This window comes from Microcebus murinus, chromosome 8 (assembly GCF_040939455.1).
Source record: "Microcebus murinus isolate Inina chromosome 8, M.murinus_Inina_mat1.0, whole genome shotgun sequence".
In the NCBI taxonomy this organism is placed as follows: domain Eukaryota; kingdom Metazoa; phylum Chordata; class Mammalia; order Primates; family Cheirogaleidae; genus Microcebus; species Microcebus murinus.
Window position 1 is genome coordinate 61,232,735 of NC_134111.1, and position 16,307 is coordinate 61,249,041.

Consider the following 16,307-nt stretch of genomic DNA (forward strand, 5'->3'; position numbering starts at 1 on the left):
TTTTGGCATTTATTGCTAAGCATTTCTTTTGACTGATTCTCAGCAAATTGTTGAGGAAGTTTTTGAAATATCATTGATAGTTCCATAAGCCTTATAGTTACGTCTTGTATGTTTATTTGTGTGAAACTTAAGTTTTATTATTTTCATTTGGAATTCTCAGAGGATTACGGTTATGTGTCACTTACTAACTGGGGTACATTCTGAGAAATGTATTATTAGGCAATTTTGTCATTGTACAAACATAATTATACAACCTTACTGGTGGTGTAGCTTACTACACACCTAGGCTTAGGGTAGAGCCCATTGCTTCTCAGCTACAGACCTATACAACATGTTACTGTGCTAAATCCTGCAGGCAATTGTAACACAATGGTGTTTGTGTGTCTAAACATAGAAAAGGCAATGCATTGCACTACAATATTATGCCTACTGCCTTACTACTAGGCAATAGGAATTTTTCAGCTCCATTATAATTTTATGAGACCACAGTCATATATGTAGTCTGTTGTTGACTAAAATGTTATCTACTAAGCATGAAAATACTTGGTTTCTATTATTTACCTTTCAAAATTACCCTACTAGATTTAAAACATGATGTGAAACTTCATTTTTGCTGCAGAAAAATGCAAGAAAAGATAGTAAACTAATAAATTATAGCCACAAAACTCTACAAAATACTTGGCCAAGTCTCTAAGTTCTGAAGTTGAACATTATCAAAGTATTAGATGAGCTGGTTTACCTTGATATCAGGAAGTCCATCAATAAGATAAGAGAAGTATGTGTACACAGATAATCAAGATTAGTAGAAACACTTGGATGTAGCTTAGTTCTTCTGGACAAACTCTATAATATTGAGACATTTATATTTTAAATATGCACAGTTCCCTAAATCAGTATTTTGGGGTTGATTACAGCCATGTCAATCAGTCACTTATATCACAGATAACATAACAGTATTCTCATTTAATAATTGAATGACTCCTTGATATTCAACTATTATGTCAATGAAATTGGATTAATTCAAATCATAATGGTTCGTTTGAAATAGTAAATCATGAAAGTCCTGGCTTTTCACATAATTTATTTAGAAAAGAAGCTTTGCTTTTCATTAGAAGCACTGTACTTTTTATCTTACTAATGAAATCTAAACCCTATTATTACATATGTCTTATTCATTAAAATGTATATATAATATATAATAGAAATGAACTTTTACACTAAAGATTTTATTAAAAATAATAAAGTTTATCTTTCTTGTTTCCTGCCTGGAGCTTCCCAAAAGAACTAGTAAGAAATAAATTATCTGTACTTGTTATAATGAAACTATTTATAAATAATAAGCAAAAATACTTTGATAATTAGCCCTTTCTTTAGTATTAAAACTTTTTTTTGCTTTATTTTACTTGGTATTTTAATTCTTTTACATGTTTATTCCAGAAGACTTAGGGTCTATTACCTTTTAAATTCTCATTTAGCATCCTCCTCCTAGCATCCAAACCAGTTACCCTGCTTGATTGAATGTCTCTTTCTCACAAGAGCAGGCAGTATTTCTCAGTGAAGGTGATATGATAGAAACATATGATAGACAGAGTCCCCCCATGATTTGACTATATCCTATAATTCATCAATTCTTATCATTTCCACACTTACTCCCTGCTCTAGCCGTAATTCTCTACATGCATATTTTAGACTACACAAGCTCCTATTTCTGTTTGTATTTCCCTGGTATGTCTTCTCATCCCCAACATCCAGTCCTTCTTCTTCTGGGGATAACTCTTTGTATCCTTCAAGAGATGTAGAACAGATGTCACTCCCCCCAAGTAGCCATCCTTGGGATTCTTTGGGCACCTGTCTGTCCTTATATGGCACTAAAAGAATACCTCAATCAGTGACTGCTGTTATCTCCTCCTGTGTATGTTCTCTCCTTATTTCCACCAAATGCACATAAACACACACATTTGCCCACACATATACTCACAGACATACACGCAGGCACACACTATGAAAATAAAAACATTTTCTTTAATTTAAAAAAATCCCAGGCATTTAACAGTGATTATTGCTAGTGCTTAATAATTGTCTGTTGAATGAGTATTAATATTACTTTACGTTTTTAAGAAATAGAAATGACCAAGACTACATATACCTAAAATTTAGGAGTAAAACTTTCTTATCTATTATACTGTAATTCTATACCTGTTTTTAAGACAATTAAATAATTTAATGCATATTATAAAATTGTAGCTACTTTTAATAGTCATATCAAAGTAGTGATATTGAAGTCTTATTTTCTATGAGATATTGATACTCTTTAGACATTTCTGATATCGTTTATCTTTTGTCTAAATTCTACTTTGAAAAAACTCTGCATAAATATGTCAATGCAAATGAAAACTCTCAAAATATCTTTCTATGATTTTTTTAAAATAACCTTGAATAATCACACAGCTATAGATAGATAGAGATATGTAGGTATGTATACATTCAAATACATCTTCTATAAATTCCATCAATTAAAATATTAGAGATCATTTGAAGTTTAACCTATGTAAATGTTATATGCAGTTTAAGCTACATGGTCCTATGTAGATGAAATTAAGATATACAATCTAGGGTCACCAGGAGTCTAATATTACTTAATCAAAATAACTAAGTTTTTTTACATAGGTGGAGAATTTCTAATTGGGAAGATCTGAGTGATTCATATAATAATTAAAGAAATACTTATTGAGTGAGCATTTTATATACCAGTCATTGCTCTAATCACCTGGTGTAAAACAGCATATTTGTGTAAGGAATTTATTAAAAATTTAATCATTTTGTTAAATGTGACTAGTATATATCTTATTCTCTTACAATCATCTTCTAAAATTCTGACATATTGCAATTACATAACAATATGAACCATCAGAAAATAATACTACTTTAATCATTTTTAATAACTATACACTGCCTTCATGAAAGATCACAGTGAAAATATTTGGGGCAAGGGTCCACTTTGGTGTCTCTTAAATCATACCAAATATATAGCATAATATCAATTCTAATTAAGTGACATGCTCTTTTTCTGGCTATCAACCCAGAAAATAAGCCTCTTTAAAGATTAAAAATAATGCCCAATGTAGTAAAATTTATAAATAAAAAATACTAATTTCTTCCAAGATCTTGAATTATTTGGGAAATGTGTCTGATACTTAAGAGAAGGCATTGTTTTAAAATCACATCAGTAGAGTTCGTTTGTCTTATGGATTAATATAAGACACTTACTCTTAGAAAATATGAAAAGGACTAGATAACTTTCTAACATAGAATACAACAAAATGTAAGGGGATTTATTATAAATAAAGGAAATATATAAGCAAGTTGAATTTGCTTGAAAATTAGGGGTTTACAAGACTCTAGGACTCTATAGCCATGATGAGAAACTTAGCAGGCCAACAATCAATAAGAAGAGATGAAAGTTTCAATTTAAATTTACCTAGAGCATAGATACAAGTTTTACTATAATGTAAGAAGCCAATGTGCAAGAAAATACTTTTGTTGGAAGTGGATTGTCATGAATGTTGTGTTTTCCTCGTGATGATATACTGGAAATTTTCAACAACAATAAAATTTTAATATGGTCATTTTTTATATTTTTTCAATAGAGGCTCAAAGAACTGAAACAAAGGGAATTTGCTAGAAATGTAGCATCTAAATCCAGGAAAGATGAAAGAAAACAGGAAAAGGCACTCCAGCGCCTGCACAAGCTGGCTGAGCTAAGAAAGGAAACTGTATGGTGAGTGTGCAATGAAATGTTAAGTGTTCTTAAAACATGACCAAAAAAAGAGGGAGGGGGGATTAGAAATAAAGGGCACAAATCTATTTATTTCTGTACCCAGAATAAGGCACACATGTTTTCATGGCCTTCTGTAGCTGTAAACAGTAATTTGAATTTGAATTTTATGCAAACACCTGTTTAATGCACATTTCAATAAAAAGCCAAAATTACTATAATTTTAGTCAGTAAAAAAATAAATTTTACATTATGTTGCTATTTAAACTGTCTTAGTTGAAAGTATCCCATTTCTTGATGAAATTCAAAATATTTGACTGAAGAAAAGAGCAAGACACTGTATCATGATCCTTCTTACAAAAGAAGTTTTAAAAGACTTATTTTTCTAAATGAAAATTTGGGTCACTTGCATTTAAAATTCTCTTTAAGATAAGAAACATCAAGAAAATCGTATGCATTTGTGTAGCACATCAAAATTAGTTCACTGTGAATAAACTATAACAGGACTGTTAAAAGTTCACACATCTTAAACTTTGACCTGCTTCTTCTAACAGTGAGCAGATGTTGATGTGAATCGTGCTGTAATTAAGACTGTACAATTCAAAGCAGGGCAACGTGATTAAAAAAATATCATCTTTTCAAGTGTCCTTTGTTTCCCTAATAAATAAGATCTCTCTTATTATTGTTTATAACAAATTATTTTATAGCAAGTCTATTTTATACTATATAGTATTATGGGATATGTTGTTCTATCAAAAGATTGCTGGGGATGCCAAATTTGGAAAATCCAAAATAAAACTTTTATACATTCATATGGAATATTAGATAGAAGCATAACTGCTATTCAGTTATACTGACCAGATATGTTTACTTTGTGTGGTTATAAATGAAATATTATACAAGTGCAAGTATATACTATAGAAAATCATGGAACCTGTGTAATTTAATGCTCTATAAGTAGCATTTATAAATGTAAATTATAATATATTAAGTGAACTAGAGTTTATAAGAGATATGTACAAAAAGGCTATACTGCTTATCTAAATTATTATCCTCAGTATAGGGCACATATTTCACATAATGTATTTAGACACACACACAGTTTTCCCATTAATTCTATGTTTCTAAAGCTATGTAAACAGGAAATCATGCTGTTACTTGATAGTAGATAAAGGAATAGAACAGTAAATTGTGTTAGTTGTTAGATAAATAAAAAATTCAACTAAAATTTTGTTCATTTGTAACTTCTAAAAATCTGAATTTTTAGAATAGCATGGAAATGTCTACATAGATGATACTGTTAGCAGAAGGATAAGATTTGGGGATTCCTTATATTTATGTGATTTTTAGTACAGTTCCTTTTATTAGAGCTTACTATCCACATTGTGCTATATTACCAGATAAATCGCATCTTAAGTAAATAGTCTTGTATCTGCATTTACTGTATATTATAATTTATAACTTCAGGATAATTTTAAATATTGAGACTAGCAATTTCCAAAGACTCAACACTCTCATAAAACTAGTCCTTTCTCTTAGTTACCCTTGCTTTGCAGCATACCACTTAGACTGTGGCAGACTCCCAGTGAATATGGGTTAAATTGAATTGTTGAGCCAAATTCCCAGCTTTTCTGAAATAATGAGTAAGGGTTGTTTTCTGTTTTGTTTGTTTTTTTTCAACTTCCATCATAGTTATCATATAGCATCAACGATGTTGAGTATTTGTGAATTAAAATAATTTTACCTTAGAGAATTTTACAGCACTCCAAATTTCATTGAAGAGGCCAGGGTGGGTAGAAAATCTTGGTCAAGAATCACTGGTTGAGAGCATAGGGGTATCTTAGAGATTGCTGTTAACAGCTATGAAAGTAACTCCAAGACAACATCTCCAAGTTATCCCCAAAATAACCAATAACTAAATGATATTGCAGAAGGCAATTGCACTATATGAAAGTAATTCTCTTACAAATATTTCAAACTTTGAAAAAAAACATTTTAATGACTTTTCTAACATGTGTTTGTCTACTTTTCTTCAAAAGTGCCCTATTAAGCCCATGATTTTATTTCTTTTTGTAGTGCTCCTGGCAGTGGCCCCATGTTCAAGTCAACAACTGTTACTGTGAAAGAAAATTGTAATGACATTTCCCAAAAAGTTGTTGTGGATTCAGTTAGTAACCAGCAAGATTTCAAATATACTTTGATTCATAGTGAAGAGGATACTAAAGATGTTACCACTGTTGCTGTAGATCCAGAAAACTCAAATAATTACACAGAAAAAAATAGTCAACTTGGGGATCAAGCCCAGGGAATTCACAGACACAAAATCGGCTTTTCTTTTGCATTTCCAAAGAAAGCATCTGTGAAGCTAGAGTCCTCAGCTGCAGCCTTCTCTGAATACAATGACGATGCCTCTGTGGAAAAAGGATTTAGCAGAAAAAGTAGATTTGTCCCCAGTGCTTGTCATCTTCAACTATCTTCACCAACAGATGTGCTTTTGAGTTCAGAGGAGAAAACTAACTCTTTACATCCACCAGAGGCAATGTACACTGGCAAAGAAACTGCTCAAACTCAAGAGATAAAAGAAGTCTCCAGTGAAAAGGATACATTGCTATTATCTTCCTTTTGCCCGCTTCAACTCCCTTTATCTTCTGATGCAGAGAATTGCCAAAATTCAGTCCCAGCAGCAGATCAAATACCACTGGAAGTTATTATTAATGAAGATACACCCATGAATAGTAACAATTCTGAGTTGTTAGGAAATAAATCCATAGTTTTTGATATGTCTACTGATTGCATAGCTGTGCAAGCTACCACAGAGGAAAATGTTAAGAATAATGAACCATCCACCATTAAAGATAAAAATAAAAACAGTCCAGAGACATTGGCCCTTTCAAATACTGAAGAAGATAATATAACCTTACATAAAAAACCAGATTTATATAAAAGGCAATGTAAGCCATTTGTACCTGTACTTAACAAACATGGATCAACAGTTCTACAGTGGCCATCAGAAATGCTGGTATACACAGCTACTGAACCATCAATTTCCTATAGCTGTAATCCTCTATGTTTTGACTTCAAGTCCACTAAAGTAAACAATAATGTAGATAAAAATAAGCTGCCCTTAAAAGATCTTTACTCTCTGCCAAAGGAAGAAGATATTTGCAAGAGACCAGTTTCAGATTGCAAGGATGTGTCTGTTGCAGGACTCCCTGATTATGAAATTGGAGGTAGCAGAAATGAATACACCCAAGTCACTCCTCTTTTAGCTGATGATATTCTCTCCAATAGTTGTGATTATGGAAAAAATGACAATATGGGTCAGAGATATAAAAATAGTTCCTGCAGGATGAGAAAAACAGAAAAATGTAATTTTACTAAAAGTCAAATGAAACAGCACACGCTAGATGAGAAATACAACAAAATAAAGTTGAAAGATACTCATGAATACTGGTTCCATAAAAGTAGAAGAAAGAAAAAGAGAATAAAGTTATGTCAGCATCATCGTGGACTGAAAACCAAAGAATCAGAGACACGCTGCAAAATGGAAACAGAGAATAGTTACACTGATATGACTGGGAAAAATCCACTGGTACCAATTTCAGAAAAGCAGAGTTTAGCTGCAGAGCAATTAATAGACTCACATCAGTTACCTGATAAAAGGCCCAAAGCAGCATCCATCTCCTTACGTGAAAATGAAGAAATATATAAAACCTGGAATACAGAAAACAATAATAACAATGCTATCAGTTCCAAAAACCACTGTAAAAAGAACACACTGCTTTTAAATGGACAATCAAATCCGACAATGATACATTCTGGAAAACATAATTTAACATACTCCAGAACTTACTGTTGTTGGAAAGCCAAAATGTCAAGCTATGGCCAGCATCGTGGATGCTTAGTTTTGCAAAATGACATGAAATGCCTGAGTCAGAATCAGGCTGTTAAAAGAGGTTACAATTCTCTCATGAACGAATCAGAAAGATTCCGTCGAAAACGTAGACAACATTCATATTCTTATTCTTCGGATGAAAGTTTGAATCAGCAGAATTATTTACCAGAAGAATCTTTGAGGCCACCAAGTACTTCAGTTACTCCCTGTAAGCCTAAAAAGAAACGAAGGAGAAAAAGAAGCAGATTTCACACTGAATTTGAAAATTTAGAACTCAAAGAAAACTCTGATTGTCCCATGAAAGGAAATTCTCCCTTAAATCACTTGGATAGGTTAACAAATGAAGACAAAAAAGAAGAAATGAAACTGCAGGAAGTTGCAAATATCGAAAAGAACTCAGAACAAACCGACCAAGTGAAAAACAAACTGACTTTGCACCCTACAGATCCTCTTCCTTCTGAAACCAATAGTGAAACTGAGCATTTAGTAATGGAGATTGCCTCTGGTGAATTGTCAGAGGTTTCCAATGATCCCACCACGTCTGTCTATGTAGCTAGTGCCCCCGCAAAAGAAGTAATTGACAGTACCTTGCTCGAACACAAAGAAAGAAGTGAGAATATAAATCTTAATGAAAAGCATATTCCTTTCAAGTTGCCTAATATTGAAAGAAACTTTAGACAGTCACCGCCTAAGTCATACCTTTGCCATTATGAACTGGCTGAGGCCCTTCCACAAGGGAAGATGAATGAGGTATCAACTGAGTGGCTGCGTTATAATTCAGGAATCCTTAACACACAACCACCATTACCATTCAAGGAAGCACATGTGAGTGGTCATACCTTTGTAACAACTGAGCAGATTCTGGCTCCATTAGCTTTACCAGAACAAACATTATTGATCCCACTAGAAAACCATGACAAATTCAAAAATCTACCGTGTGAGGTCTACCACCACATTATACAGCCGAACATGCTGGCCAACAAGGTCAAATTGACCCTTCCTCCAGCTGCCCTTCCACCCCCTAGCACGCCTCTGCAGCCTTTGCCTTTGCAGCAGCCCTTATGTTCTACCTCTGTAACCACCATCCATCACACTGTTTTGCAGCAGCACGCTGCAGCTGCTGCAGCTGCCGCGGCAGCCACAGCTGCAGGAACCTTTAAAGTCCTTCAGCCACACCAACAGTTTCTTTCCCAAGTCCCAGCTCTCACCAGAACATCTTTACCTCAGATCTCAGTAGGACCAGTAGGACCGAGGCTGTGTCCTGGGAACCAGCCAACTTTCGTTGCTCCTCCTCAGATGCCAATCATTCCAGCTTCTGTTCTTCATCCTAGCCATCTGGCCTTCCCACCTTTACCCCATGCACTCTTTCCTTCGCTGCTCTCCCCACACCCTACTGTCATCCCTCTGCAGCCCCTCTTCTAGTCATCCCCATAACGGGGAAAGAAAATACTCATGTGAAAACTATTGCTATATACGTAAGTGTTCATCTAAGTGGGTAATTGGCTATTTAACTGGTGGAAGTAAACTGGCCACAATATGGCCTCATTGATTTGAAATCATTTACTGTAAGTGTAACGATGCAAATAAACTCTTAAGTTTCTTATATATAATATTATTAAAGCACTGAATAGTTTGAAAATTAATACAATATATGCTGTATATTAAAATGATGTCTTAAGAGTATGTATAATGTACATAAAATATATTTATAGTACTATAATTTATGTTGTAAAGTATGCTCTTTGGGTTTTTTTTTTAATTTTTGTGTATTCGCACCTATTTAATGTTTAGACAAAGCTGATGGCACTATGTTTTGTACTATGGTCCTCAAAACTATAAATTCAGTGAAATATATCTCTTGCAATAAATTTTTGTTAACTATTTAAGTAAATCAACCTTTTGTTTTTAGTTGGTTTTTACTGTTTAAGAAATATATGGTAACAGTAGGTATTGGATTTATATTGTTTCTTTCATACACTGGCATCTCCAAACCTCCAAGGCCCAAGAAAATATCTTTGGAGCTGTATCAATACTTAAACTATGATATTATCTTTGAGAACTAGTACAACAAAGGGTCCATTTTTTTGTTTTGTTTTGTTTTTCCTATTTGTTCTAATGTTGCTTATACTCAGGAGTTTACTACATTTCCTGAAAAATGGACCCTCTCTTTAGACAATAAACCATGGAAATTCATATTAAAATAATGTTAGTATTTGTGTGGGTGATAACTCAAAAATATGCAAAGAATGTAGAATTCCCTCAAGAACTCTAAAACAGGACAAGAAATGGCAAATAACCAATAGAAGCCCTTATAACATTTTTGGTATGTTAAAATCATCAAATTTATTGAGCTTATTTTCAATTGTTTCAGGAAATATACATATATTAAAGAATAGGTTTAACTCTAATAAATTACAGTCTATTATATAACATCTTGGGATGAATGGAAAAAACACAATCTGTATCTGGATATATTCCTAACCAAGAATCTGGAAGTGGATGGAGAGTAAATAAAGAGCTCTTCCATTTGCAAATCTTTTAGTAGTCATGCTTGTATCATATTTTTAAATCACTAAGGAACAATTAAAAAATCATCACATCACACTTCCAGATTCAGCTTTAATTTTAATGACCTCTGCATTATTGTTCACTCAAGAGCTTCAATATGTACTGAAGAATTTAATTATTCAATAGAAAACTAGGGAATGGCAACAGTTTTCCCAATACAGTTTTCTAATATGTACCTTTCCCAGACCATGCCATTCAGCAAAGGAAAAGTACACATTTCTGTTAGAGTGGAATGACCTCTTCATGTGCCAATGACAGAATATTATGGCAGCCTGGCAATGAATCCAGGCATCAGAAAGCACAGCTGAGCCCCTCTAAATGGAGAGCAGCTTCTAAATGATGCTTTGCTGAGGAAATGCTATCAAGTCCTTAAATATGAAATGCCCGATTTTTAATCAAAAGTTTCATTTGTTATATCTTAAACTAGAAACAGTGCAATTAATCAAAATATGTGCCTAAACTATCAATGCAATTGTGTCATCTTAAGGTATCTTGTTTGTGTCAACAGTGAAGAAGTATGGAGAGTGAATGGTGATGAAATCATGAAAGGCATTATTTACAGCTTGTTGAGAATTGAATATTTTTCCTTGTAAGAAGTTGTCCAAAGTTTGGAAGAAATGGTAGTCAGTTGGTCCAAGGTCTGGTGAATATGGCGGATGACATATGGCGGATGAAACTGGATCACCAGTTTCTAAGTCTAGCCTCTGTAGTTTGAGCAGCGTTGTTTGTGTGACATGTGGTCGAGCATCGTGGTGTAAGAGGATTGGCCTGTCTCTATTGACCAATCTAGCTGTTTAATTACAAGCATCCTCATCATTTCATTCAACTGGTTGAAGTAGATATCTGCTATAATCCACTGACGAGATTTCATGTTGCTGTAGTGAATAATACCAGTGCTGGACCACTAAACAGACACCATTAGATTTTTTTGATGAATACTTGGTTTGGACTGTGTTTTATTTTTATTTTATCTATTTTATTTTTATCCAACCATTGTGTTGAATGCTTGTGATTGTCAAAAAGAATCTATTTTTTATTACACATAACAATAAGGTGTAGAAATGGTTTGTATTTATGTAGTGACAAAATAAAGGCAGGTTTTGAGATAATTTTTAAGCTCGTTTAATTTATGTGGCATCCATCTATCCAGCTTTTTTACCATGTCAGTTTGTTTTAAATGGTCTAATATTGTTGGAATAGTAACATCAAACCTTGTTGTTAATTTACACACAGGTTGAGATGGATTTGCTTCTACAATAGATTTCAGCTCATTATTATTCACCTTGGTGTCAGGTGCTGGCCACGTGGCTCATTTTTAAGATTAAAATCATCAGAATGGAACTTTACAAACCATCAACAAACTGTGTGTTTATGAGTCACATCTTTTTCAAACACTTTGTTGCTATTTTGAGCTGTCTGCACAGTATTGGTTTTACAATGAAACTCAGATTTGAAAATAACACAAATTTTTGATTTATCTATGGTTTTGCAAAAATTGTTTTAAAGAAACTTTGAAAGATAATCACAAGTCAAACTGTTTGTTCGAAAGAATGAAAATGTACTTTCACAATAAAAATAAAACAAGAAGTGTCAAACTGAAATGTCAGAGATATCAACTGTCAAACTTAGTACTTAAGGGAGTTGGACATTTCATATTTAATGACCTAATATTTCCTATGACTACCCAAAAAACCGGATTACCCTAAATAATTTAGATCCTAAAAGTATGTTCCTATATCAGAGTAATTGATTCTGTTTTGTGTGTGAGATATAAGGAAGAAAATCTAGGTCATTTACTTTCATGATTATTTGCCACAATGATCATTGGTTTATTTGAATGTTCACCTGAAAAATGCTTGTAAAAGACTGAATACACCATTTTATCATTGACAAATAAGAAGATGAAAATAGTAGAGAAGCAATTCCATTTCAAATGCTCTAAGATAATATATTCCAAAAATCAGAACTAAAATTGCAATGGATGAATTTTCCCCCAAGCAAAATATTTGAAACTATCTTTGAAGATAAAATAAATGGGGTATCTACTGGGAAATGCTGACCCAGTTTGTTTTTAATTTTTCACAGCAGAATTATTGCTTCTGCTGTTAAAAAAAAAAAAATCAAACTAAGTGTTTCAATTTAAAATATGCAGATTTTCCCTCTTTATCTTCTAACTATCTACTTGCTTGTTTACCTCTTACCTCTTGTTTTTATCCTATAATTCCTTTTTGTCCTAATCTTTTTCTTTCTTAATTTTATTACAGACATCATTTGTGTATGTGTGTGTCCTCTCCTCTTCTTTCTCCATGTGATCATTCCTTTTTGCTTTCAAATTCTGTTTCTTTCTTAATTGTTTTTGTTGTTAAATGATATGGTTAGATGTGCTTAACTTGTTAGCTACAATAGAATATACCTGATTCTAGGTATATGATAGGAATTTATGGAAAGTTTGAAGAGAAAAGTTCTCAGTTAAGATTAATTAAAACTCAGCTTGACACATGAAGTGATTGATTCTCAGGGATACCAGTGGCTGGGCAAGAAATGTGAATCTTAGGTTTAGTCACATACTATCAAAGCCAGTCTGATTATAAACAATTCATCTAATTATTTGATACTTTGCTAAGATTCTGCTTACACGGCCTGGGCATCTGTTATGTGTTAAGGGCTCAAAATGAATGGGTGATGACACACACATTTATCCATTCTGATAACTCCAACCCCAGCATCAAGGGAATCAGCTCAATGGGCTGAATATCGACAATGAGCAGAGCAATTAGACAGGTAAGTCAGGAGGTATCACCAGGAAATGGGGCTGTCAGAGGACCACAGGTCAAGTCCCTATCAATGACAGCAGGAGTCAAGTCAGTGGGGCAGTCATACTCTGGAAGTAGTTTTTGGAGACTGGTCGGTGGTGTAACCATAAGTTGTATTCTAAAGCTGAAATCCCAGCCCTTTCTAGGCATCCTATATGTATTGGAAATTTAAATGACTCTACCACTGTCTCTTACCCATCATCTCTCATCTGCTAGTTACAGGCATTACTACAGCATGTTATTATACAGATAAACAATTTGGAATATAGAATGAAACCTGAAAATGGAAAGCAACTGTACCCAATTAATAAAGGTTTTTACATTGGATGATAGGGAAGAAACTCATCCCCAACTTCAATTATCATGCACACGTTGATGACATATTTTCTTCAGGTCCCTTTGAGTTGAAGACCTATATCAGTCTGTCCATAGGGCATCTCAATATGGATAGCTGCCAAATATTTTGAACTAAAAATTCAAACTCATCATCTTACTTTATAAGTAGCACTAAAGCCTGTTATTTTTCATGTTTCTAAGCTCTGTGAATGTAATTATAATAAACCCTGTTATTCAAGTCAGAAACTATGGTGTTATGCCCACATCAAAGCAACCAATAGACCATTTTGGCTCAATTTCCTTAACTTTTTCTCAAATATATTCTACTTTTCCTACCTTTGCTATCTATACAGTCCTATTAATAGTGCTAGTAGTCCATAAGATGAATTGCTGTTCTAAATTAATGTCTCCATGCTCCCAGTCTCCCATTCCTACAATCTATCCTCCACACTTCTGCCAGGGCTACATTATAAAACTGTAATCTTCTTACAACATGCCCCCACCTTAAAACTTATTATGAGTTCTCAATTATCCTGAATCTCAGGATAAACGCTGGAGTTCTTAATGTGTCACAGAAATATCTATGGTGAAGCAGGTGCCAGCTCTCTACTCAGGATCATCCATTCCATCACTCTTCTGGGACAACCATTCTAATCTACAGAGTTACAATCTTTTCAAGCTTGTGCAAGCCTGTTTTGTTATCTAGCAATGCCCACATCCCTACATTTTTATTTACATGGATAACCACGAATGAGCCAAAATTCAACTTGAGTGTCGGTTTCCTTTAGGAATTCTTTCCCAGGTTTCCTCTCTCCCTGATGAGATTGCTCCCTGTTCTCTCTCCTCACATGACATGGTGTGCACAAATTTTGTTATTAAGTATTCTCAATGGTGAATATATTTTTCAAATTCACTAGATTTAAGAACTTCTTGAGGCAAATTCACTAGATGTGAGACCTCCTTAAATCCATGTAGTATGTGACACATAGTGAATATTCAAAAGAGTTTGTTGAGTGAGGAATAAAATGAGTTGATAAAAATATATTTAACATTTATGAAGAATATATTGGAATTCCAGAACTATTATCTAGCTTACTCCAAACTGGTTCTAAAGCAGCCTAAATAAAATCATAATTTTCCAAAAATATAGGGCTTCAAAACATTTTTAAATGTGTAGAATTTCTTTTTTAATAGAATTATGGATCACTGAATCCCTGCTATTCAAAATCAAAGCATAACTTGAACCCTTTCTCCTGCCCCAGAAGGAAGGTACAAACTTCCTTCTGTATAGATGTCTATACACTGTATAGATGTCATTCTATCTATCTGTCTGTCTGTCTTTCTATCTATCTAATCTACCTACCTATCTGTCATTTATTTGTTTATTATCTATTTAATCTATCATCCATCTGTCATCTTTCCAGCTATTAATACTTGTCACCAAATATAACTTATTATATGTCAGACACTAAACTAACTTTTAGGGCTAGAGACGTGAATAGAACATATTTACTATTCAGATGCTCAAGTCTAGTAAGGAAAGCAGACAGACAAATTCTTATATTTAGCCATCTAAAGTTTGATATTTCATTATTAATCAATTAAACTATATTAAATTTATTGTATTCACCAATGCATTTTCCCACTATCCTGTTTTCTCTATTCCTCATTCTTTTGTCTGCTGTTTTCTTTCCTCTACTTATTTGCCTAGCTAAGCCACTGTCACTTGTTTGTTCTTGCAAGAGAAAGTTGCCCCTGGAAGATTTCCATTAAGCTGTTTATCTTCTCTGACAAATAAAATTGGATAAAGACTTAAGGCTTACTCACATCATGAGTTGATACCCAAAGTCCTGTTTTAGAGGCAGCAGTAAAAAACTATGCAGTTTGTTCCGAAGTGTTGATTACAACTAAAATCCAGGCTACCATCTACCAGCCTTGTGTCCTGTGTCCTACTTCCTCTACCCAGGGTGGACTGCATTGGTACAGAGGAAGAGACCACTCTTTCTTCACACAAAGGCACAATCTCAATAAGCCAAATGCCCTAAGTAAGATCCTTTTACTCATTTGTATAGGCATTTTGTGGACTAAAACCTACCTTGAGGTTTCAACCGTTGAGAATGTGAACTATGGAATTTACTTGAGCCTGGAAGTTCCTGGTAGAAAACTAAAAATATAACTAGTTTTATTTTTTAATCTCATAAATTATTATTTTTAAATAACCTCATTATTTTTATTAATTTTATCATTTTGTGCTAATAATTATTTTGAATATGTGTGTACATATTTATGTGATATTTTCCTTTTTTAGAATTCTGGTTTTCACTGCTGCATTTTAATTTTTTATAAAGTACTTCTTAACATTTTTCATGGGGTATGATTTTCTGTCTTTATTACCTCCATAGTATTTACAATAGTATACAGCTTAGATTTTTAAAAAATAGAAACTTATTACATTTCAATTGAGCTAAGCATACTTTGTTTACTATTATTACCTTCCATATCTAGTTTGTATTGATTATCTTTAAGACTAATTAATTCACTGAATATTAATTTTATTTCATTCATCAATAATTTTGTCAATGATATAGGCAGAAAAGTTATTAGGGAACTGCCACCTATTAAATAAAGTAGTTTTAATTACAGGCCTCATGTTAACCCTTTAGGTTTCTCCAAATATGTTCTCCCATTCTCTTCAATATTTAATTCCATAGCCAGCAACTCTACTCAGACCATCTTGTAAAAAACTAAGATTCAATGAACTAGAGGCAAGACTTGAGTGATCATGTATAAAATAAGCATTTTTCCCTGGCTTGATTGGCTTAGTTCAATGACTGGGCTCCTATCTGGAAAACCCTCTCAATTACCTAAGCTTCCCGGTTACTCTACTTAGTCCACATTCCCCTTTAGAACAAGACTAGAC

The 16,307-nt window shown here is 33.4% G+C and overlaps 1 protein-coding gene across 1 annotated transcript in view; it reads left to right on the plus strand.

Annotated features, from left to right (window-relative positions):
• The window catches only part of ZNF804A (zinc finger protein 804A), a 305,371-nt gene extending 293,101 nt beyond the window's left edge, over positions 1 to 12,270 (plus strand). The window contains exons 3-4 of the mRNA XM_012779485.2: positions 3,648 to 3,778; positions 5,852 to 12,270. Of these exons, the coding sequence (XP_012634939.2) occupies positions 3,648 to 3,778; positions 5,852 to 9,092 (3,372 nt within the window). The 3' untranslated portion in view covers positions 9,093 to 12,270. The remainder of the gene's footprint in view (positions 1 to 3,647; positions 3,779 to 5,851) is intronic.
• The last annotated feature ends 4,037 nt before the right edge of the window (positions 12,271 to 16,307 follow it).